This window comes from Drosophila bipectinata, chromosome XL (assembly GCF_030179905.1).
Source record: "Drosophila bipectinata strain 14024-0381.07 chromosome XL, DbipHiC1v2, whole genome shotgun sequence".
Classification (NCBI taxonomy): domain Eukaryota; kingdom Metazoa; phylum Arthropoda; class Insecta; order Diptera; family Drosophilidae; genus Drosophila; species Drosophila bipectinata.
Genome location: NC_091734.1, coordinates 13,185,668 through 13,206,689, shown reverse-complemented (window position 1 = coordinate 13,206,689; position 21,022 = coordinate 13,185,668). Strand labels below are relative to the sequence as shown.

Below are 21,022 nucleotides of genomic sequence, written 5' to 3'. Positions count from 1 at the left end.
GTCTATATCTTCTCCAATTCTGATCCATATCCTATCTAAATATATCTATAAATCTATAAGAATATATTCCCCCCAGTAAGATCAAAAATCCTTAATTATATTTCCTAATTTTCTACTTTATTATGGATTTAAAATTAAAAACAAAATTATTTTAGGGGGAAACGGACGTGCACTTATCGCTATTTAATGTCAAAATATTTTAAAATAAAAATAAAGTATTTAATTTCAAAAAAAACCTTAAGCTACGAGGGCAACAGGCCATTCAAAAGATAAATCAACAATAAAAGGGGGAGGAGAGGCGCCTACACCCAACTCGCTCATAACCGTGCTGATGGCTTCTCCGGCTCCGGCTCCGGCTCCGTCTCCGGCTCGTTCTTGGAGGGTTTTTGGAACAAAATTGAAAGAATACCTGGAATGCATGTTTGTCGAAGCTTTATTGGTTATATCTGACCTAAAGGAGGAGGAGGGTGGAGGATGGGATGGGTGGAGGTTATTCCAGCGAGAGATTCCAGCATCAGCCGAGACATCAGAAGAACTTCCGCCTGGGCGTGGAGAAGGCTAGTCCGGACATCCTGCAAATTGGAAACAGAGACTTGACGTAAAATCGAACATTGTTACTGACTCGTTCCCACCTGGCCAGTTTTGGAGCGCTGATGTCGTCTATCGTAGCATTGGCGGTGACCAAGGGCTGGCCACCACTCGCTGCCATCGGCTGGTCCATGCCGCCCTTGCTGACCTCCTCCGGCACCGATCCGGATGACGTTGATGGCTGCGGCGGCGATACAAAGTTCTCCTTGCCGGACTGCCCGTCTGACTTGGCATCTTCAGATGATCCAGCCCCAGGATCTTCAGCCGCCGGTTCCTCGCGTATTTCAGCCTTCATCATGGGAGCATCGCCCTGGCCGTTTTCCGGCGGCGGCATATTGGCGGTGTTATTGGGATTCATGCAATGGCCCTTGCAAACGCAGCCCGAGTAGCAACCGTTTCCGGCGCCAAAGCAGCCGCACCGCTTGGAATTGCATCTGGTGCGGCACTTGCAGTAGAAGGCACGTTTCGAATCCTCCAGGATCGCCCCCGATGCTGGCGTTGTGGAGTTAATGGACTGCATCGATCCGTTAGTGGCATCCTGGGCTAGTGCCGATCCCGAGACATCCCGATCGGCGGTATTGTTCCGATTCTTCGACTGTGAGGATCTCTGAAGGAAACGTGAGTAAAGATTAGCTTAAGAAAACAGAACCACCCACTGTATCCCTGCCCGGTGACCTGACACCACACCATTCGCATATTTCACCTTGGATTTGGATGGCAACCAGTCGGGGTCACTACTAACGTCGCTTAGCTCCAATGTTTCCGACATGAGAATGACACTCTCGTCGGGATCCTCGGGTATAACTTCGGGTTCCTTCGGCTTCTTCTTGGCGGACATCTTCGATCTTAGCGTGTCCAGTTCCAGCTGCAATGCTTCACGACTGCTAACCAGCTCGTCCAGAAACTGTTGGCGCTGCTGTTCCTGCTCCTGCTTGGAGGCAGCAGTTTCGCCCTCGTCTGGTCGCTGGTTGGCTGCCCGCAGCAGAACGGCCACCTTCTCCTCGTAATTGCGCTGCAGGTTGAGCATTTGCTCCTCGTGCTTGGCCTCGGCCAAACGGAGACGTTTGGTAGCTGCCTCTTGATTTTGTTGCGCCTCCAGCAGCTGTGCCCGCTGTTCGTCCATCTGGGTGCGTTGCTCGTTGATGCTGGCCGCCTGGTGGCGCCTCTGCTGCACCATGGACTTCAAGAGATGCTTGCTAACCGTACGGGCCTCGCCAATGCTCTGGACGCCCTCGGCCAAGGCCTTGATCCGGGAATCGAGATCACTCTGGCAGACCTTCTGCTGCAAATCGGCTATCTGGGCATTGCGCATCTCCAGCTCCTCCTCCAGTTGGGCCAGCAGTCGTACCTGCTCATGCATGTCCGCCGGATTGATGCTGGTCTGCTTCTCCATCAAATGGTAATGATTGTTGATCACCGCTCGGTCCTCCATCAGTTGCTCCAAACTGTGTTCCGCATCCACCAGCGAGAGAATGATCTCCAGTTCGCGATCAACCCACGAATCGGTCTTGGCATGGCTGGAGGAGTTGCCGTGTGAACTGGCGGACGCATGATCCTTCTGGTTCTTGTGTCGCTGAGCCTGGGCCGTGGCCTGACGCTCCAGAGCGTCCTTCAGGCGCTTGTTGGTGGCCAGTGCCTCCTCGCACTTGCGCTTCAACACCTGACGCTGCTTGGCGTGAAGCGTCTGCTGGCGCACCATCTCGGACTGCATCTTGCGGTCCTTGCTCTTCAGCTGGGTTAGCTCCTTCTCGCGCACCAGCTTCCACTGGCGAAATTTTTCGGACTCGCCGCGCATGGCCCGGATCAGCTTCACCTTGGACTCCTTCATGGCACGAATTTCGCCGCTCAGGTTGGTGATCTTCTCCTTCTCCTTCTCGCGCATCTTGAGCATATTCGCCTGGGTGATAACTCGGCGCCGCAAATCGGCGATTTCCGTCTCCAGGGACTGTAAGCGCTTGCGCCTTTCTTCGGCTATTTTGGCCATGTTGTCCTTGCTCTTCGTGGTGCGCAGCTGATCCATCAGATCCCGCCGCTCAACCTCAAGATCTTCGATCTTCTGGTGGCACAGGCGCAGCACGTCGCCCTCGTCATCGCCCTCCAGCCGGTTGTAGTTGCGCATGATGCGATCGTGCAGCTCCTTCTTGAGATCCAGCTGGCGGTTGATGGTACGCAGCTCCCCGGCGAGGTTCAGCTGCTTGTTGGTGAACTCCTCGGACTGGGACTGCATCATTTCCTGGACCTCGTCACCGGCACTCGAACTGTTCTCCTCACGATCGCTGGGCGAGCGACCAGACAGCTGGCGTCGTGCCTCCGCGCCATGGCTCTCCAGCTCGTCCTGTGTCCGATGGAGTTCATTGTCGACTTGCTCCACCAATTGGCTAATCTCCTTCATCGGATCGCTCATGCCATCGTCGGCATCGTCGCCATTCTCCGCCTTCTGCTGTTGTTGCTGCTCCAGCTTGGCCTTTATCTGGAGGACATAGGTGCGAAGCTTCTCCTGCGCATGCTCGGCTATTTCCACGCGCATCTCCTTCTCGGTGAGATCGGCCCACGACTGGTGCAGCTCCTGCTCCAGCTTCCGAGCACGTTCCGCCAGCACGCGCTTCTCCTCTTTCAAGCGTTTTATCTCCTCTGCCTGGCCAGCGGAGCCTGAAAGCGAGTCTGCGTCCGAACTTGGCGCCGAACTCAAGCCAGCGGAGCCAATGGCACTAGTTATGGAGCTGCTCATCTTTCCATTCGCCAGCAGTTCGACTCGCAGCTTCTGAATGATGTCCTTCAGCATATTGACCTCGGCAGCATGAGGATCGAGGTTAACCACCGGCTTGTTCTTGATCTGCAAGGCGCGATCCGCATAGCGCAGAGTGCTCAGCGTCTCGGCCACATTGTAGTCAGCGGGACTGACGCAGGCTATCATGAGGGTAATGGAGTTGCCGCCCAGCGAGTCCTGAAGAAGGCGGGTGAGCTTGGAATCCCGATAACGGACGAAGCCAGCAACCTGGCCAGCTGCAAAAGTTACACAAACCCGTGATTGAAAGTCATTATCTTTGGAAGCCTACTCACATCCTAAAGCGTTGATAACATTGCCAAGAGCAAGAAGGCCCTTGTTAATGTTGACACCCTCCTTGAAGCGATCGCCGCTGGCGAGGGTCTTGGAACAGCGCTCGGAGCCGGCCAGGTCCACCAGATTGAACCGCGAAGTAGTTACCGATTGTCTGGAAGAGCCAGATTTGAAAAAAAAGAATCTAAAGACTCAAAAACGGATCACTTACGTTCCATGGACCTTGGTGGCCACCAATGTGAGTGTAAAGATGGCATGAGATCGGGATGATGTCTCATTCATGGCAGTAGCTGCCACAGCACGACCGGCCGAGCCGCGCATCAGATATTCGGTCACCTCCTGGGCGGATTTCACCACCAATTCGGTTAGTCCTGGCATCACAATTTTGTTCTTCACCTCTCGGATATCAACGGTGGCTTTGTCGCGAGGCTTTGTCGAGAAGAGATCGTAGAATTGCTCCTGGTATAGCTCGACAAAGGAGCATGTTACATGGAAACGATAGTCCTTGGACATTACGGCTATTTCACGGAATATGTCGTGCACGGCACGGGGTATTACACCGGCATGGTCGTCCAGCGAGCCATTGAAGGCAGTCCCCATTGTGTATGTTTTACCAGAGCCAGTTTGACCGTATGCCAAGATAGTAAGATTATAACCATTCAGCAAACGCTTCAACTTCTCCTCGACACAGCTCTCAAACAGCTCCTTCTGGGTATCCTCGATGCCAAAAACGTGATTGTATGTGTAGGATTCCGTCCGATTAACGGTGACCTGGGGTGATCCGTCTGCGGCCCGTTCTACAGCGATGCGACATCCCCGATCCAGTTCCGATTGCACCAGAGGACGTACGCGTAGCGCCACAGCTACCGAGCTGGGATCCTCTCCAGACATCTACCGTGGGCGGGATATAGGAATATATATTTTCACATCTGCACCACTTTAAGTAAAAATCACTTACCTCTGCGACCGGCTATGTGTATGGGTATGAAATTGGAGTAACAACGGATGGAAAACCGGCAATGTCCACTGACAATTTAGCCTCAACTCGCGCGTTTTTCGTCAGAGGACGCGGATCCTATCGAAACCGAATACTTGTCGTAATTTTGTAAAACAGCAGCGACTTAGATCGTTAATAAAAGTATCTGTTTTGGCCCTAAGCTAACAAAAAAAACTTAATTAATAATGCCGAAAAAATTACTGGTAGACGCTAAGCATTTTTTTTATAGAGAATTCAAAAATGGTGGGATCGGCCCTACGATTATTTAGCTACTGGCGCCTATCTATCGATACACGGAGGATCTGGGGTGGGACTGCCTACTTGGTTTAAATATTTTTCAGCTGTCACTTTTTACCGTCCGGAATTCAACTACAAATATAGCACAGGTTACTTTAATGGGTTTTTTTTGCACAAAATAATATAAAAAGCAGCTTACCGCTTCCCTATCAAAATTAATTTGTTCCGATAACTGTTATCGATTAATTAATCAACACTTAATAGTGCTTAAAAGTTTAACGTATATAACATTTTACAACTTGATTTATAGGTATAAAAATATAATATTATTTATAGTGTAACTATCAACTAATATAATATTTTCTTTTATTTTTAATTTGAAAATAAACACGTCATAAAAACTGTTAACAATCGGTTTTTTTTGAATTGCCATCACTAGCAGTCCTCAATCAAAGCAGCAGAAGCCGAAAATTGCAGTATCAGTATTTGTTTTGATTGCCGCTTTTTGCCAAAAAGGAAAAACACCAATTAGGAACATAAGATAGCAAGAGAACATGGCTGCAACGGCGCCGAGGAACCAGGCGATGGAGGAGGTCTTCCATGAGAATGGTGGCTTTGGCGACTGCGCCAGCGTGGAAGCCACCAAGTCGGCGATTTTGAAGGTGATGACGCGAGCGGAGCGCTTCCAGGTGCGCGTCCGTAACTTCATCGAGGAGGACTATACAGATTTCATGCCGAATCACACCTCACCGGACATCTACCTCGAGGAAGCTAGTTCGCTGGGACGAGAGGTAGCGGATCTGCTGGAGACGGTCAGTAGCGAAGGCCTGGGTGCCCTGGATGAAGCCAACTCAAAGCTGGCGGCCGGTGGACGGGAGCAGCGGGAGATTCTCCTAGGTCTGGCTGTTAGTGAGCTCGTTCTCAAGATTGACGAGCTGTTCCAGTGCATCGAGGACGCCAAGGCCACCAAGGATTACTTGGTGGTCCTGGATCTGGTAAGTCGCCTGCAGGCTCTGATCTATGGCGAGGAAGCACCGCCCGAGGTGCATCGCGTCTTCCAGGCTCTCGAATGCCACGACACCATCAAAGTGAAGTACCACGTACAGTCCCATCTGCTGCAACAGACTCTCCAGGAGCGCTTCGATCGCCTCGTGCAACTGCAGTGCAAATCCTTCCCCACCTCGCGCTGTGTCACCTTGCAGGTTAGCCGCGATGAGGCCCAGTTACAGGACGTCGTCCATGCCCTCTTCCAGGAGAGCTACAATCCAGTGAAGATTTGCGAATTCCTTTGGGAGAACTGCATCGAGCCGTTGATCCGCCGACCCGTCATGGCGGAGTTTAACGAAACCGCCGAGGGTGATACCTTCATCCATTTGTCGCTCTCTTACTCCACCAAAGAACCAAACTCCTCGCAACTGCGTCCAAGCTACAAGCAGGTGCTGGCCAACTTCCAACTGCTGCTCCAGACACTCGGCGGCATCAACTGCAGCGTCTCTAACGATCAGCATGTGTTCACGATAATCGGGGAGCATGTAAAGGACAAGATGCTCGATCTTCTGTTGGAGGAGTGTCTGGTGCCAGCTGTTCCCGAGACCATGGAGGAGTACCAGTCGTCAACACTGTGCGAGGACGTGGTCAACTTCGAGCAGCTGCTGGCCGATACTTTTCTGATTAATCCTGAAGTGGATCGCGCCCTGGGAGAGTTTGTGAAGCAGTATGAGACCTACTTCCGCAACAAGCTCTTTAAGCGCGTCCTGGAAACGGCACGCGAGATCATACAGCGCGATCTGCAGGACATGGTCCTGGTGGCGCCCAACAACCTGGCCGCCGAGGTGTCTAGCGATCCTTTCCTCTTTCCCCGCTGCATGGTGTCCAAGAGTGCACAGGTAAGTCAATAAAATGATTCTCCTGGAAGTGTCCCATTATAACATTTTTTTGTCCAGGACTTTGTGAAACTAATGGATCGCATCCTGCGCCAGCCTGTCGAGAAAATGGGCGACACGGAAGCAGAATCGGGATTATTTGGACTATCCTTCACCGGAGTTATTGGCGTAATGCTGCAGACGTACATGTCGGAAGTGCCCATCGTGCACCGCAAGCTGCTGGACAGCGTGCCCCAGCAATCGGTGCTGTTCTACAACAACTGCATGTTCTTCCAGCACTGGGTGGCCCAGCATGCCAACAAGGGCATCGATAGCTTGCCGGCATTGGCCAAAGCCCTGCAGGTGTGCGGCCAAAAGCAGTTCCGGGTCCAGGTCGACTATCAGAACTCGATTCTAATGGAAATCCTGCAGGGCTTCGAGTTCGAGAGTCCGCACACGCTGGGCACTGGTCCCCTGAAGCTGGTGCGCCAGTGCCTGCGTCAGTTGGAGCTGCTGAAGAACGTTTGGTTCAATGTCCTGCCGGAGAAGACGTACATCAGCACCTTTTGCGAGCTCCTGAACACGTTCGCGGCGGAACTAATCCGTCGAGTCTTCACGCTGCGAGATATATCGGCCACAATGGCCTGCGAGCTGAGCGACCTCATCGACGTGGTGCTCGAGAAGGCGCCGCAATTGTTCGGCGAACCGAATCAGGTGGTGCAGGTGCACTCCTGGCTGAAGCTGAAGCAGCTCAAGACCATGATGAATGCCTCGCTGAAGGAGATCACCGAACTGTGGTGTGACGGCGCCGGGCCACTGACTGCCAGCTACAAGGCCGACGAGATTAAGCACCTGATCCGTGCACTGTTCCAGGACACCGATCGTAGGGCCAAGGCCATCACCCAAATCGTTTAAAGAATCCGGCCGGGCAAGGGACCTATTTACATTATATTCTATAACTTAAGCTTTATTTTTACCAATAAAAAGAAAAAACACAATAAGGAACCTCCACAGTTCAGCAGTTGGCTTCATGCCGAGCCTGGATGAGCAGCGGATACAGCTGCTCAGCCAGAAGCCTGTGGTCGCGTCCATGTGTAACAGTTAGAATTCGCAAGGCATCTTCCAGATGGGGCAGTGCCTCCTTGGCACGCTGCTCGTACAGTTGAATTTTTCCCAATTTCATGTGCAACAGTCCAAGCAGGGGGTTCCAGGCACCGTGGTACTTCCTGAAACCCGGCAACAGCCTCTGGCCATAATCGAGGGCATCGGCCCACTTGCCCACATCGATGGCAGCCTCGAAGGCGGCATCCAGGGTCTTGACATGCCACACATTCAGAGGATGCAGCACACCAGCCTGCTTATTAAGGCACACCTTGCACACATCCAGGTCTGGAAAGGAAAGTTCCATTAGGTCCTAAGATTTCAAAATCATCCATAAACCTTACATGCCACATCCTTCATAGACTCTAGATTGGATCGGGTGAGTGCCATTACATTGTTGTAGGAGTTCCTCAGCTTGGGACTGATCCCGGCGGCACATCGCTTGCAGTTCGTCAGCTCAGGATTCACACCGACACCGCAATTGCTATTCGGACACAGAGCCGCTGTCATCTCTTTGGTTTCCTGCGGATCGATGCATTTGCTGCAACAGCAGAGGAAATAGTAGTGCTCCTTTAGATCCAGACGCCTCTGCTCCGGGGTATTCAGCAGGTCTATGTAGCTGATGAAGATCTTCGACCAGTCCAGGCACTCCATATCCTCGATGGCATGGATGTGGAGCTCGTTGCCCTCGAACGTGGCCACCGCATTCGGTTTGCAGCTATGATCCGTGATCGAAACGCCCAGGTAAATGGCCGTGGCAATGGAGTTCATCTCGGCGTCCAACACATTGAAACCGTTGGTAATAAGCTGCGGGTGGAGAGGAAAACCAAAAGCCGCAGTGAGTAGAGATTCGGGGAATGTGAAAGCAGTCACCTGAACATCCCCCCAAAGATGATCAATTGGCTGGCAGAGCGCCAACCAAACAGCAGCGATTGTCACTTAAATTGGCGGCCAACCAGGCGCGACCAGGAGCGACTCCCCTCGAAAGGTATATATAGGGCTTCTAAAAGAAAACTTGAGGTAATCCGCTCCTGAAAAGCAGGTGGTAGCGCCTGTCTGGCCCCACCCCACCCTGATCACTTACACGTCCGTAAATGCTCATCAGTTCCGTCTTGTTTGGCACCGTGCTGGGGCTCTCGGCCATCATGTCGGTGAGCACAGCATGCAGGGAGTCCAAATGCTCCAGTCGCATCGGGTCATTCTTGATCTCCGCATAATCTAAAGGATATGGGCAAGGAATTGATATGGTTTTCTTGAAAGAATCCTCCAAAATACTAACGTGACATTAGATCTCGGAACTTGCGAGAGCCGTGCTCGGTGTAGTAGCCCCGAATAAGGTCTCCGCCATGCTCCAGGCGCAGGATAAGGCGGCACAGCATTCGGGCGGCATCTGGCACGATCCTGGGATGGACCTTCTTCAAAAAAGGACACTCGTGCTTGTGCTGGCCCCAGGCTTGCGATTGGCAGGCTCGATTGCAGTAAGAAACATAACGGCAGTTGGAACATTTAAGGACTTTGGTACTAAGGATATAACACAAAAATCAATAGAATGCTGGGAAGGATCAGGATATATGACTCAAAACTCACGCCTCCAGGCAGTTATCACATCGTTCCAGTCGGTACTTGGATTTCAGGACAAAGGCGAATGGCTTTTCGGTGAGAATCCTTTGGCCCCGCTTGATCTGAGGATTGGGAATGCTGGATTTGGACTTGGAGGTGCCACTGGCTTTCACCAATGAGGATTTTCGCATCTCCATTTTCGGGGGCGACGAAAAACAGACACCTTCGATTTGAATCTGGGGGCCGGTCACGTCCGACTGAAAATGAGCGCACACCTGCAGTTCAAAAATATTGTTCCGTGTCTCTTGGGCGATTTTGAATGTTTTGCGGCATCTATTAGTTCTATAATTAGATCCCAAACGCAAACACAATTTACGCAAATCGCTGGCAAAAGCAGAAAAAACATCAAAAACAACACAAATAATAAAAACAATCAGTTGCAGTGTGACCAGAGTGCTGAGACTCCAAACAGTGGTTACTCAATAAAGTGGATTCCATTGATAAGAAATGATAAGTAAATTAATAAAAAAATTAATCTTTAGAGATTATATATTAAAAATTTCATTATTCTTAATTTTTTAGTTAAAAATATATCTGTTTTTTTTGTTGGATACTGTATATTTTAGCCCGTGAATACAAAAACGAAAGAGATAGCAGTAGCAGTGATTCAAATAAAATAATATTGATTCCGATTTCATTCTATATAAAGACCGATTATAAGATTTATTAAATACTATAAAACCTCTGATGAAATAAATATTTTTGTTGATCTTTTCGATGCCCCCTTCGGGGCAGTTTGTTTTTCATTTATTTTTGCAGCAAACTTATAGATTAAGGACATATTATATGATCGATCCTAAAACTCCTATAAGCAGTAGTGACAGGGCGGGGAGTGGGGGTGGAAAACAGGTTGTAGAAGAATGGACACGGACAACGAAAACCTAATTATTTTGGGGCTTGGACCATTCCACACTCAGAATCAGATGGTCGTAGCCGTGACCGTTGAGGATTTCGATGGCGGCAGCCGCATCCTTGCGCTGCTTGAAGTGAACGTAGGCGAAGCCCTTGCAGAGACCGGTGTTCTTGTCGCGGGCCAGGTACATCTTGCTCTGGGGTCCAATCTTCTTCACCAGCTCCTCCAGATCCGCCTCGGTCATCGACTCGGAAAGGTTAGAGATACGGATTGCAGCGGTGTCGTCGCGTCCTCGCATACCCATGCCGACCTTGCCAACGCTGTCCTTGAGGAACGGTGGCACATACTTGCCAGACTTGGGCGCATCCACAGCAGCGGCGGCAGCAGCGGTGGCCTTCTTCTCCATCAGATTCGTGTCCATGGCGGTGCCCTTGTACGGACAGTTGACCGACCAATGCTCGCCGTTGCAAATACGGCACTTGGCGATGTTCTTTGTGGGATCCAGCAGCGGGTCGTTGGCCTTCTCATCCTCCTTGGAGTTGAGGAACTGCATGATGATCTCTTCGGACACCATCGTCGTCTGGGAGTTCGGGCCGGGCTTGTCGTTTTTGGATTCACCGAACTTTGTCCAGGTGCGACGCTTGGCCACCGTTTTGGGCACCACCTGTTTGGATATCTTGTACGTTCGCACCACCTTGGTCTTCTTGTCATCCTTGTTGTACTTGTATTCCGTCACATATTTGTGGCCATTCTCCACGGTCTCAGTTGTAGGCGGCAGGCCGCCGTAATCCAGCTCCACCTCATCGGCCCACGAGGATTTGATCGTTTCAATGCCCGGCATCTGGAAAGGTTTGAATGTTATTCGAATCTGTCAAGGGTGAGTATCCGGTTCGGTGGTACTAACTTTGTTTTGCTGCACAAATTGAGAGCGTACGGAAAATGCAAAATTTCGCCACGAGTAAGCGAACGGGGTTCAGCACAACGAAAAGAGTGTGACCAGAGGCCAGTGTTATTACCTTAAATAAGAGCGCTCTGAGTGGTCTTACTAAATAGAGTTGTCAGGTCGCAGGGTTATACTTTATAAACAAATTAAAATAAACATAATAGAGCAGAAAAAATACAATCAATAATAGTAAAAAGAAATTTAGAAGAATTAAGTAGTTATTGGATTTCAAAAAAGTATGTTCAAAGAGATCAATTGGTGCAATTGGTATTCAAAAGTATTTTCAGTAACTACCAAAGATGGTTTTGTTCTGCTAATATATTATAGTTTATTTTAATATACAATTTTTACATTTATAAATAAGAAATTGATATAAAAATAATAGAAAATGTAACCATATTCTGTTAATTTCTTAGTTTTCGCGTTGCCAACTATCTGAAATATATAAACGCGATTTTTCTTTGGCCTTTTTTTTATACCAAGAGCTGCCACACTATTTTCTTCTTTTTAACCTCCAAACTTCAGCCATTTCTTTTCCTCGTGGTTTTTGACTGATTAAGATGGCTCCTACCGTAAGTGCTCCCAACAAGTGTATATTCCAAGCAATATTCTTAAAAAAGAATAGTTAAATATGAAAATAATAAAGAACACGGTCCATAGAAGCCGTGGGTTTGATTATTTTCAAGAGAAATGAATGAAAAGCGCCTGCAAGACAAACCTAAAACACTCGTCACTTTTTGTGCTCTTTTTTTTCTGTGATTTAGGCCAAGACCAACAAGGGTGATACCAAGGCTGCTGCCAAGCCAGCCGAAAAGAAGGCCGCTCCTGCCGCCGCCGCCAAGGGCAAGGTTGAGAAGCCCAAGGCTGAGGCCGCCAAGCCCACCGCCGCTGCCGCCAAGAACGTCAAGAAGGCGCCCGAGGCCGCCAAGGACGTGAAGGCTGCTGCCGCTGCCAAGCCCGCAGCTGCTAAGCCCGCTGCTGCCAAGCCCGCCGCCGCCAAGGATGCCGGCAAGAAGGCTCCCGCCGCTGCCGCTGCTCCCAAGAAGGATGCTAAGGCCGCTGCCCCCGCCAAGGCTGCTGCCCCCGCCAAGAAGGCCGCTACCACCCCGGCTGCCGCTCCTCCGGCAAAGAAGGCTGCTCCGGCCGCCAAGGCTGCTGCTCCCGCCGCCGCTGCTGCCGCCCCAGCTCCGGCTGCTGCTGCTGCTCCGGCCGCTGCCAAGCCGGCTGCTCCCAAGCCCAAGGCTAAGGCTGCTCCGGCTCCCAGCAAGGTGGTCAAGAAGAATGTGCTCCGCGGCAAGGGCCAGAAGAAGAAGAAGGTCTCCCTCCGCTTCACCATCGACTGCACCAACATTGCTGAGGACAGCATCATGGATGTGGCCGACTTTGTAAGTACCCGAATGGACTGGAGATGTACTCTTCTCCCACAGGCTGAAGGTGTCCGGATGCCCAGTTGCCCGGATGCCCACCAGCCTGGACTCATATCAGAATCAATATGTACCGCACCAAGCTTTTCATTGCCCGCCAAACCAAACCAGGGGCTTTGGATAAAAAGTTGTGGTTATAGCGAAGCCTCTCCATTTGCGATTACTGCCAGTAGACGATCTGCCCTGCTGCTTGCGGTTAACAACTTCTGGAACAAGACTAACGCTTAATAGACCGTAGTAGTAGACCGTAGAAGAGTATAGTAGTATATAGAATTAGAAGAATTGTGATCCGTAACCTCGTTTCGATACCTTTCGCTGCCTATCACTACTTGGCACACGCGTCTGTTGTTCTTTTCTGACAAAGGGGCTCTGGGCGTTGCGCAACGGGGTAGCCACTGACCGCCAGTGACCTGGCACTGGCCAGTGGTGCAACCGTCTGTGAACAGCGTCAAGTCGTGCTATGTGTACCGCCACGTGGTGGGCCCTGGGTTGAGTGCGTCACAACCGTGTCGCCTCAGGCCAAAATTCATAGTGCGCCCTGCTTAAAGGTGTTCTCACATTCGAGACACTGCAGGTTTTCCCACTCACCTAAGTAGAAGAGGATTCTTGTGTGTTTTGGGAAACATCCCAATCCCCCCCCCATCTCCACAAGCTCTAAAAAGATCTACCCCAAACTAAAAAGTGGGCAAACCGAGTGCTCTAGACGAGCCACTAAGAACAGAGAGAGAGAGAGCAGGGCGCAGCCCGTTATTTCACCCAACCACGACAGGATCAGGTAACTACCATCTAATACTAATACATAAGATATCATTGTAGCACCATTTTGTGGGCCACGCCGATTTGCCGTCAGAGAGTGAGCTCCAATGCGTCGCTCTGATGGCAGTGTACTCAGTGGCAGATTAAAAAATTGGTCACTCTTCTTTATTTGGGCCTTTTGTTCTTTTCCTTTGACTTTTGGCCTTAACAAAGTAAGAGATATTCTAATTCCATTCACTTAACCAACTAAACCCTGATCGCAGATTATGAGATTAGCAAGCGGAACTAACTGTATCCCTGATTCCCGAACCTTAATCCACAGGAGAAGTACGTGAAGGCCCGCCTTAAGGTCAACGGCAAGGTGAACAACCTGGGCAACAACGTCACCTTTGAGCGCTCCAAGCTGAAGCTGCACGTCAGCTCCGATGTCCACTTCTCCAAGGCCTACCTCAAGTACTTGACCAAGAAGTACCTGAAGAAGAACAGTCTCCGTGATTGGATCCGTGTGGTGGCCAACGAGAAGGACTCGTACGAGCTGCGTTACTTCAGGATCAGCTCCAACGACGACGAGGACGACGATGCCGAGTAAACGATGCTATGATGGCCACCATCATCATCTCCATTACCATAAAATTGGGTTTACAATGAATCTTGTATGGCTGATTTGTTTTTATTACGATAATAGCCCTTGATGGGTTCACCGCAAAAATAAACAATATTTGTGTGTAAATCTTAAATAATTATGTTTTTTTAAATTAAAAATTCTATTATTTGATTAACGATTAAAAAATGAAAGCAATTAAGAACATGCCATGCTAGTGACTCGGTTTTCTAGTAAACTAATTATAATTAACCTTTAAAAAAAAAACCAAAGCTTGATTGGGCTTTTCAGATAAATTATAATTCCATTGGTGCTTTTTTTTTATTTTTTAAACTTAGTATGTTATTGCTGTCTCGCTCTGGTTTGCGTTTGCAAAGTGAAAGTTTGGTTTTCCCTTTTGAATTTTTTTTTTTTTTTCGTTTTTTTTTTATGAATCTACAATTATGGGAACTTTTTACACGCTTGGGAGGTTGTGGAATATCTGAGAGATATAAAATCAGGGTCAGATATAGAGAGGTGTTTTTCGATAAACATTTCAGATATTTTGGATTGAGAAAGATGTGGAATACTTAAAAGATATATTAATATCAGATATAGGGAGGTGTTTTTAGGGTTTTTAAATATATATTTTAGATATTTTGGATTTAAAAAATTGTGGAATACTTAAAAGATATATTACAAAGTCAAGGTCAGATATTGGAAAGAGTTTTTAGGGTCTTTAGATAAATATTTCAGAAATTTTGAATTAAGGAAGATGTGGAATACTAAAAAGATATTTTAGAAAATCAAGATAAAAGTTTGGAATAGATATTCTAGATATAGGTTTCCAAATAAAGAGTAGCTGGATAGTGTATTTGAAGTAGGGTCTGATCTAGAGAAGTTTTTGGTTTTAGTTCCAATATTAAACTTTGGGCTTAGAAATGTTTAGTATTTTTGAAGATCATAACTAATTCTAGAGTTTCTATAAAAGGCTTATGATTTTTCTTAAGACCATTTTCTTAAATTCCCGAACCAGCAAGGTTTTTAAAAAAGGGCTTTTGAAAAGATTTGAGATTTGAAAAGGTTGAAAACATTTAGAAAAAATATAGAAAGATCAGTATAAGGATGTAATTTCGGATAAGCTTTACGATTTTACAGACTTTTTTCAAGACACGAACCTAAAGAAACTTTTAAAAAGATACCTAAAATATTAGACTCTTTATGAACTCTTAAAAAAAGAAAGATCAGTATGAGGGATATGTTTTTGGGGTTTCAAGATAAGCTTTACGATTTTAAAAACTAGGAAGGTATGAGATTTTAAAAAGGAAGTGAAGATCAGTATTAGGGATATGTTTTTATAATTTCTATATAGGCTATATAATTTAAAAACTCTAAAAAGGTATAAAATTAAAAAAAAAAGAAAAATCAGTATTCAACAGTAGATCAGGTATTTTTAAAAATCAAATCAAATTCAAAAAATTGAATTTTGAATAAAAATTAAGAACAGTATTGGGGATATGTTTTTAGGACTTCTAGATAGGATTTTGAATTTTAAAGACTAGGAGAGTATGAAATTTTATAAAAAGAAGCGGGTATTCTACCTATTCTACCTTAGATAAGATACTTTGGGTTAGGAAAAGGGTAATATTTTTGAAGATCAGACAAAATTCTAGGGTTTTTAAATAAGGGTTTATGATTTTAAAGACTAGAAAGGTATAGAATTTAAAATAGATTTTATAAATAGATTAAAATAGATTTTTGATAAAAATTTTTTATTAATTTTAAAGACAAATTTCTTCAAGACCCGAAGCTTAAGGTGTAGAAAATTGGGAAATATAGAAAAAACAGTATTATGGATCTAATTTTAATGTTTATAGATTTAAAGATAGGTAGGTAGAAAAGGTATATGCTTTAAAAAAAGTACTTAATGCAATATTCAAATTTAAAAGCTTTAAGAATGTAAATCAATTCTTTTTTGAGACACCCTTTTAAAAAGTATTCCTTCAGATACTCATATCTTAAAAAGCCCCTTGGGGAAAGTGCTACCTTATCGTATACCTTCCAAATATTTGCCCACCTTATCCAAGACTCTTCGTCTTTTCTTGACATTATATCAACATTGTACGACCAAGAAAGGTAGTAGTAGCTTCCCGAAAAGGAATACACTATTATTAGCCCATCTGTTTGAATATTCAATACCCTATTTAGTCATGTATTAGTACATGACTAATACAGACTGTTTTTTCAGAGTAAAAGTAAAAAAAAAAAGTAAAACAACTACGTGTCGGTGCTATGGGTGTTTTTTTTAAGGCGAAAGCGTTTATTTATAACAATTTGAGTAGGAGTAGTGCAACAAATACAATTGCTTACAACAATACAATACAAACAGACAATAAAAAAAAAATAAGCAACAGTTACGCTAACAATTCTAGAAAAATATATATAATACACTTTTTTAGTGAGAGCTCGTTGGCTCTCAATTATGTCTTTTTTTTCAATTAAAGGGTTTCTTTTTTTTTGTTGTGAGTAATATTATATAGTATATAGTATATATATTCGAATGCAAGATTCACATTAAACATTTGTCTTTGTCGTTGTTGGATTCTTATGGATTTTTTTTTTATGGATGGCTTTCCCATCATCGTAATCACATTTGAAGGCTGAGTGGAGGATGGATGGATGGATTAATCAACAAAATAATTAGTATTCTAATTAGACTGGGAAAATACTGGATACCGGGACAGGGTTTATATTTGTAATGGGAGAGATGGTGTGAAATGTTGTCCAATTAGCGCCTGCAGAACTGGTATCGATCTTGGCCAGAAAAACAAACTGCGCCACTACGGGGTGACACAAAAAAATAATACAAAATACCAAACACAAGACCTTGAAAGCTTGGAAAAGGCAAAGGTCTGTGGGGAACGGGCATGGGGGCATGGGGGGATGAGCGCGGAACGTTCCAGAAGCAGCCAACACTCTTCCTAATAGCCAGCGAATGCAAATCGCTTGGCCACCAAACCAAACAGTAGCGACGTCACTGCAGCCATCAGGCCGTTCAAAGACTCGGCTCCATTGGTATTCGATTTGACGGACGCCTGCACGGGACTGGCCACGTCCGGAGCCTGTTGGACCTGCTGGGATCCCGGCTGGACGGGTGCCATGGGGGCCAGTGGTGCTGGTCCCTCGCCTGCAGGAGCTGCTGGTGGCGGCGGTGCCGGATAGCAGGCGATCTTCTCCACCTCGACCGTCTTGGTGCTGTCGTTGGGATCCGTTTCGTTCACCTTGGTGGGCACACAAATGATACCGCCCGGTGGTGGCGGAGCTGCAGCATCCGTGGCATTTGGTGCCGTCATGTTGGAGGCCTCGGGATTGAAGGGTGCCATGGGGGCAATTGGAGCCATGGGTACAGCTGGCTGGGCATCTTGGGTGGCGTTCATGGCTGGTACTGCTCCTGCAGCTGCTCCAGGCGCAGCTGCCACTCCAGCCGCATTGATGACGGTGGTGCCGTCACTGGCATTCACCGGCACACCGTTGTTGATGATGATGATGCGATCCTGTCCAGCGGCCGGAGCTGCGGCCACCGGCTGCGAGGAGGAGCTGCCACCAGACGGTGTAAGGGCGTGACCCAGCAGAGCGCCGCCCAAGCCACCAGCCAAAAGACCAGTTCCTGCAAACAACACTCAATTATTAATCAAGGTTTTTTCCACAGTAAGACGTTAGCCCGAAAGTGAGTAATGCTGAAAGCCAGCCGATTGTTGGCCGAAGTGGTAATGACTTGGGTTAATATTTGATAGGCACAGATGGTTGGAAACCACAACCCAGACTACTTTTTATCGAAAACTTTTAGATGGCTTACCGAAACCCAGACCCGAGGAGGATTGCTGCGGCGGCGACGAGTAGTAGGTGGCACCCGGCGGCAGGGCTGAGCCAGCCTGGTAGTAGGTAGCGCCCGGTGGAGGAGCTGCTGCAGGATGATAGCCACCAGCCATGGGAACATGACTACCCGATGGATAGTAGGTGGCGCCGGCAGGCAGATTGGAAGGATAGCCACCGCCGGCGTGTCCAGCTGGATAGTAAGTGGCTCCGGCAGGCACACCCGAGTACTGAGTGCCATGGTTCTGGGTGGCGGTAATCGGCTGATGGACATTCGATCCTGTGGCCGCACCATAGCTGGGCGGAGCAGCGCCGTAGTTGGGAGCATGGTAGGCCGGCGGCTGTTCGTGCATGTTGGGACGAGCTCCGCCGACGGGATTTGAGGCGGAGTAAGCTGGAGGCGGACCCTGGGGCACATTCCAGCCGGGCTGAGGAGCACTGCCGCTGCTAGGTGGTCGGTTGGGCTGGGAATTGTAGTTCGGATAGCTCAGCTTGGCGACATCGGCGTGCGAGTTGCCAGCGGCGTGACCGTTGGTATTGTAGCTTGGCTGGGTCACGTGACCGTAGCTGGAGCCAGAGGAGGATGATGATGAGGAGGTCTTCCGCTGATTGTTGCCTTGGTTACGGCGGGCATCCACAACATGACTGCCGTGCGTCAGCAGGAGGGCCAGGGCCGTCCAGGTGACGAGGATACGATGACTGTTCTTAATGGCCATCATCCGATCCAAACCGATGTGGTTGAGAGACAAAAACCTATAAAAAAAACAACGTCAATGATGATGAGTTTCGATCGTAAATCGGTCAGTCGGAATCAAATGATATATACGCTAATTACCTAAACCCGTTTGGATGCTAAGCGATGCTGGTGCTCGTGCGTTCAAGTGTCGTTGTCTCTACGGCGGGGCGCAAATTATAGCTTTCGATCCGGAGAAGTCGGTTAAAGCTTCGAACCGTTAGGAAGCGATTTCTCTAATGAGCCAGGTGTGAGAGTGGCGCGAAGCTGGAGAAATCCGGAGAGTACGGTTACACTAACGGCGTTGCCAGATATCAGAAAGGTACAGTTTTAAAATGTACCTAAAATTGTTGGAAGATATATAGCCAAAACCGACCTTGTTCAAAATTTAAAAGCTAAACTAACTAAACTTTTAACCAATTTATAAAATTAAAACTAATTTTTAAAATTAGTCCCTATTGTACTAATTGGACTTTATGGAGCTACCATATCGTTAAATGGAATCCAATAGAGCTGCCAGACTGCTGTAAATATTAAGAGGAGCTTCTGATTTGTTTATGATTAGAAAAATATCCAATTTCTGAGAAAAAAGGATAAGACAGTGCCAAAAACCAACTAACCACATTCCAGAAACACCTTCATCGCCCAAAAGCACACAGTCCGCCGTTGACAGACGGCGTCATTGTGCCTGGAGAGCTGCGGAGTACGTGGCAATGAAACCGCTGACCGAAGCCGGTGCTGCATCCAATTGATTGAGCCACCTGATACGATTCGTCCAAGATGTCGGCCACCTTGAGGTATCGTGGTGATAAGAGCCAGCTCCTGGAGTTCGCCAAGAACCTGGATGCCTTCAAAAAGGTCCCGGAAAAGTATACAGAGACCACAGAAATCGGAGGAACACGTAAGCGTTTCCCTGCCCCAAATAATGGGTGTTTACTCTACTAATCACTTTTAATTGCAGTCTCCCTGCTGAGCCGATTGTTGATCGTTTATCTGGTGTACACGGAACTGCACTATTACTGGCACGAAACGGACATTGTTTATCAGTTCGAGCCGGACATGTCGCTGGATGATCAGGTGCAAATGCATGTGGACATCACGGTGGCCATGCCCTGTGCCTCGCTCTCCGGCGTGGATCTAATGGACGAGACGCAACAGGATGTGTTCGCCTACGGGACCCTGCAACGCGAGGGCGTCTGGTGGGAGATGAACGACCACGATCGGCTGCAGTTCCAGGCCATCCAGATCCAGAATCAGTACCTTCGCGAAGAATTCCACTCGCTGGCCGATGTTCTGTTCAAGGACATTATGCGGGACACCCATACGCCGCGCGAGAGTCCAGCTTCATTCCCAGCAGCTCCACCGCCACCAGGCGCTCTTCCCGTGGCCCTGGACTTCCATATGTCTCAACAAGCGGCTGCTGCTGCTGCGAATCCCGAGGCCAAGTTCGATGCCTGCCGGTTGCACGGCACTCTGGGTATCAACAAGGTGGCCGGTGTCCTGCACCTGGTCGGTGGAGCTCAGCCGGTGGTGGGACTGTTTGAGGATCATTGGATGATCGAACTGCGTCGCATGCCGGCCAACTTTACGCATCGCATCAACAGGCTCAGCTTTGGGCAGTACTCCCGGAGGATTGTACAGCCGCTGGAGGGCGATGAGACGATCATCAACGAGGAGGCCACCACGGTGCAGTACTTCCTGAAGGTGGTGCCCACAGAGATACGTCAGACGTTTAGCACAATTAATACGTTCCAGTACTCCGTCACCGAGAACGTCAGGAAACTAGGTGAGTCTTTATGTTCGTCGGCGGAAACTACAACTTTCAATGACTTGGTTTCCCTTTTCCCAGATTCCGAGAGGAACTCCTATGGCTCGCCGGGCATTTATTTCAAGTACGACTGGTCGGCTCTGAAGATTGTCGTGGACAATGATCGCGATCACCTGGCTACCTTCATCATCCGTCTGTGCTCCATCATTTCGGGTATCATTGTGATATCGGGAGCCATCAACTCCCTACTGATTGCCATCCAGCGGCGTCTTTTGCGTACGTTTGCTCCGCAGCTGTACCAGCGACTGGCCAACTCCCAGGCACCACACACTTCCGCCCCTCCGGCTATCCCTACTGCCCCGGCAGCGTCAGCGCCACCGGTTAACGAACTCCTCCAGACTGCCAACCTAATGGCGAGAGTGGACATTTCGGCGTATCTGCCGACAGCACAACCCAAGCTCAAGTCCGGCTTATAATCCGGATGCGAATCTCAGTCTGCACAATACCTCGGCTTATTTTTGTTTTATTTTTTAAACTAATTTTTTATTCAAATCACAAAAAAAAACAAAAAAAAAAAAAGAATGGAAAAAAACACAGAAATATTGGAGAAATATTGTACATAAATATTG

At 48.0% G+C, this 21,022-nt stretch overlaps 7 protein-coding genes across 7 annotated transcripts; 3 read left to right on the top strand and 4 right to left on the bottom strand.

Moving 5' to 3' along the window:
• Nucleotides 1-417: 417 nt before the first annotated feature.
• Nucleotides 418-4,944, bottom strand: Klp3A (kinesin-like protein 3A). The gene is made up of 6 exons (XM_017239624.3): nucleotides 4,605-4,944; nucleotides 3,858-4,537; nucleotides 3,649-3,800; nucleotides 1,292-3,591; nucleotides 633-1,195; nucleotides 418-572 (listed from the first exon to the last, which is right to left on the bottom strand). Exons 2-6 carry the CDS (start codon nucleotides 4,535-4,537, stop codon nucleotides 527-529), a joined length of 3,741 nt encoding a protein of 1,246 aa, XP_017095113.2. The 5' UTR covers nucleotides 4,605-4,944; the 3' UTR covers nucleotides 418-526.
• A 356-nt stretch (nucleotides 4,945-5,300) lies between these two features.
• Nucleotides 5,301-7,695, top strand: Zw10 (Zeste-white 10). The gene is made up of 2 exons (XM_017239588.3): nucleotides 5,301-6,766; nucleotides 6,824-7,695. The coding sequence occupies exons 1-2, from the start codon at nucleotides 5,435-5,437 to the stop codon at nucleotides 7,655-7,657; spliced, it is 2,166 nt and encodes a 721-aa protein (XP_017095077.1). The 5' UTR covers nucleotides 5,301-5,434; the 3' UTR covers nucleotides 7,658-7,695.
• Nucleotides 7,683-9,857, bottom strand: Smyd3 (SET and MYND domain containing, class 3). Its single transcript, XM_017239589.3, has 5 exons — nucleotides 9,431-9,857; nucleotides 9,123-9,364; nucleotides 8,928-9,061; nucleotides 8,188-8,650; nucleotides 7,683-8,131 (listed from the first exon to the last, which is right to left on the bottom strand). Exons 1-5 carry the CDS (start codon nucleotides 9,598-9,600, stop codon nucleotides 7,758-7,760), a joined length of 1,383 nt encoding a protein of 460 aa, XP_017095078.2. The 5' UTR covers nucleotides 9,601-9,857; the 3' UTR covers nucleotides 7,683-7,757.
• Nucleotides 9,858-10,174: 317 nt separating this feature from the next.
• Nucleotides 10,175-11,351, bottom strand: eIF3g1 (eukaryotic translation initiation factor 3 subunit g1). The gene is made up of 2 exons (XM_017239591.3): nucleotides 11,221-11,351; nucleotides 10,175-11,157 (listed from the first exon to the last, which is right to left on the bottom strand). Exon 2 carries the CDS (start codon nucleotides 11,155-11,157, stop codon nucleotides 10,345-10,347), a length of 813 nt encoding a protein of 270 aa, XP_017095080.1. The 5' UTR covers nucleotides 11,221-11,351; the 3' UTR covers nucleotides 10,175-10,344.
• A 386-nt stretch (nucleotides 11,352-11,737) lies between these two features.
• On the top strand, nucleotides 11,738-14,179 carry RpL22 (Ribosomal protein L22). The gene is made up of 3 exons (XM_017239590.3): nucleotides 11,738-11,831; nucleotides 12,024-12,644; nucleotides 13,762-14,179. Exons 1-3 carry the CDS (start codon nucleotides 11,820-11,822, stop codon nucleotides 14,026-14,028), a joined length of 900 nt encoding a protein of 299 aa, XP_017095079.2. The 5' UTR covers nucleotides 11,738-11,819; the 3' UTR covers nucleotides 14,029-14,179.
• A 2,124-nt stretch (nucleotides 14,180-16,303) lies between these two features.
• Nucleotides 16,304-18,888, bottom strand: LOC108124108 (uncharacterized). Its single transcript, XM_017239654.3, has 3 exons — nucleotides 18,728-18,888; nucleotides 17,876-18,645; nucleotides 16,304-17,686 (listed from the first exon to the last, which is right to left on the bottom strand). Exons 2-3 carry the CDS (start codon nucleotides 18,609-18,611, stop codon nucleotides 17,001-17,003), a joined length of 1,422 nt encoding a protein of 473 aa, XP_017095143.2. The 5' UTR covers nucleotides 18,612-18,645; nucleotides 18,728-18,888; the 3' UTR covers nucleotides 16,304-17,000.
• Nucleotides 18,889-19,126: 238 nt separating this feature from the next.
• On the top strand, nucleotides 19,127-20,975 carry LOC108124044 (endoplasmic reticulum-Golgi intermediate compartment protein 2). The gene is made up of 3 exons (XM_017239550.3): nucleotides 19,127-19,526; nucleotides 19,587-20,411; nucleotides 20,475-20,975. The coding sequence occupies exons 1-3, from the start codon at nucleotides 19,406-19,408 to the stop codon at nucleotides 20,867-20,869; spliced, it is 1,341 nt and encodes a 446-aa protein (XP_017095039.2). The 5' UTR covers nucleotides 19,127-19,405; the 3' UTR covers nucleotides 20,870-20,975.
• Nucleotides 20,976-21,022: the final 47 nt, after the last annotated feature.

Bases quoted from the DNA above. Each gene is read 5' to 3' on its own strand.
- Klp3A (XM_017239624.3), bottom strand. From the start codon at position 4,537: ATGTCTGGAGAGGATCCCAGCTCGGTAGCTGTGGCGCTACGCGTACGT. The intron at 3,592-3,648 runs GTGAGTAGGCTT...TAACTTTTGCAG, and splicing joins TGTTATCAACGCTTTAGGAT to CTGGCCAGGTTGCTGGCTTC. The intron at 1,196-1,291 runs GTGAAATATGCG...CGTTTCCTTCAG, and splicing joins GGTTGCCATCCAAATCCAAG to AGATCCTCACAGTCGAAGAA.
- Smyd3 (XM_017239589.3), bottom strand. From the start codon at position 9,600: ATGGAGATGCGAAAATCCTCATTGGTGAAAGCCAGTGGCACCTCCAAG. The intron at 9,365-9,430 runs GTGAGTTTTGAG...TTATATCCTTAG, and splicing joins TGTGATAACTGCCTGGAGGC to TACCAAAGTCCTTAAATGTT. The intron at 8,132-8,187 runs GTAAGGTTTATG...TTTCCTTTCCAG, and splicing joins GTCTATGAAGGATGTGGCAT to ACCTGGATGTGTGCAAGGTG.
- LOC108124044 (XM_017239550.3), top strand. From the start codon at position 19,406: ATGTCGGCCACCTTGAGGTATCGTGGTGATAAGAGCCAGCTCCTGGAG. The intron at 19,527-19,586 runs GTAAGCGTTTCC...TTTTAATTGCAG, and splicing joins CACAGAAATCGGAGGAACAC to TCTCCCTGCTGAGCCGATTG. The intron at 20,412-20,474 runs GTGAGTCTTTAT...CCCTTTTCCCAG, and splicing joins CGAGAACGTCAGGAAACTAG to ATTCCGAGAGGAACTCCTAT.
- RpL22 (XM_017239590.3), top strand. The intron at 12,645-13,761 runs GTAAGTACCCGA...CTTAATCCACAG, and splicing joins TCATGGATGTGGCCGACTTT to GAGAAGTACGTGAAGGCCCG.
- LOC108124108 (XM_017239654.3), bottom strand. From the start codon at position 18,611: ATGATGGCCATTAAGAACAGTCATCGTATCCTCGTCACCTGGACGGCC. The intron at 17,687-17,875 runs GTAAGCCATCTA...TGTTGTTTGCAG, and splicing joins CTCCTCGGGTCTGGGTTTCG to GAACTGGTCTTTTGGCTGGT.
- eIF3g1 (XM_017239591.3), bottom strand. From the start codon at position 11,157: ATGCCGGGCATTGAAACGATCAAATCCTCGTGGGCCGATGAGGTGGAG.
- Zw10 (XM_017239588.3), top strand. From the start codon at position 5,435: ATGGCTGCAACGGCGCCGAGGAACCAGGCGATGGAGGAGGTCTTCCAT. The intron at 6,767-6,823 runs GTAAGTCAATAA...TTTTTTGTCCAG, and splicing joins TGGTGTCCAAGAGTGCACAG to GACTTTGTGAAACTAATGGA.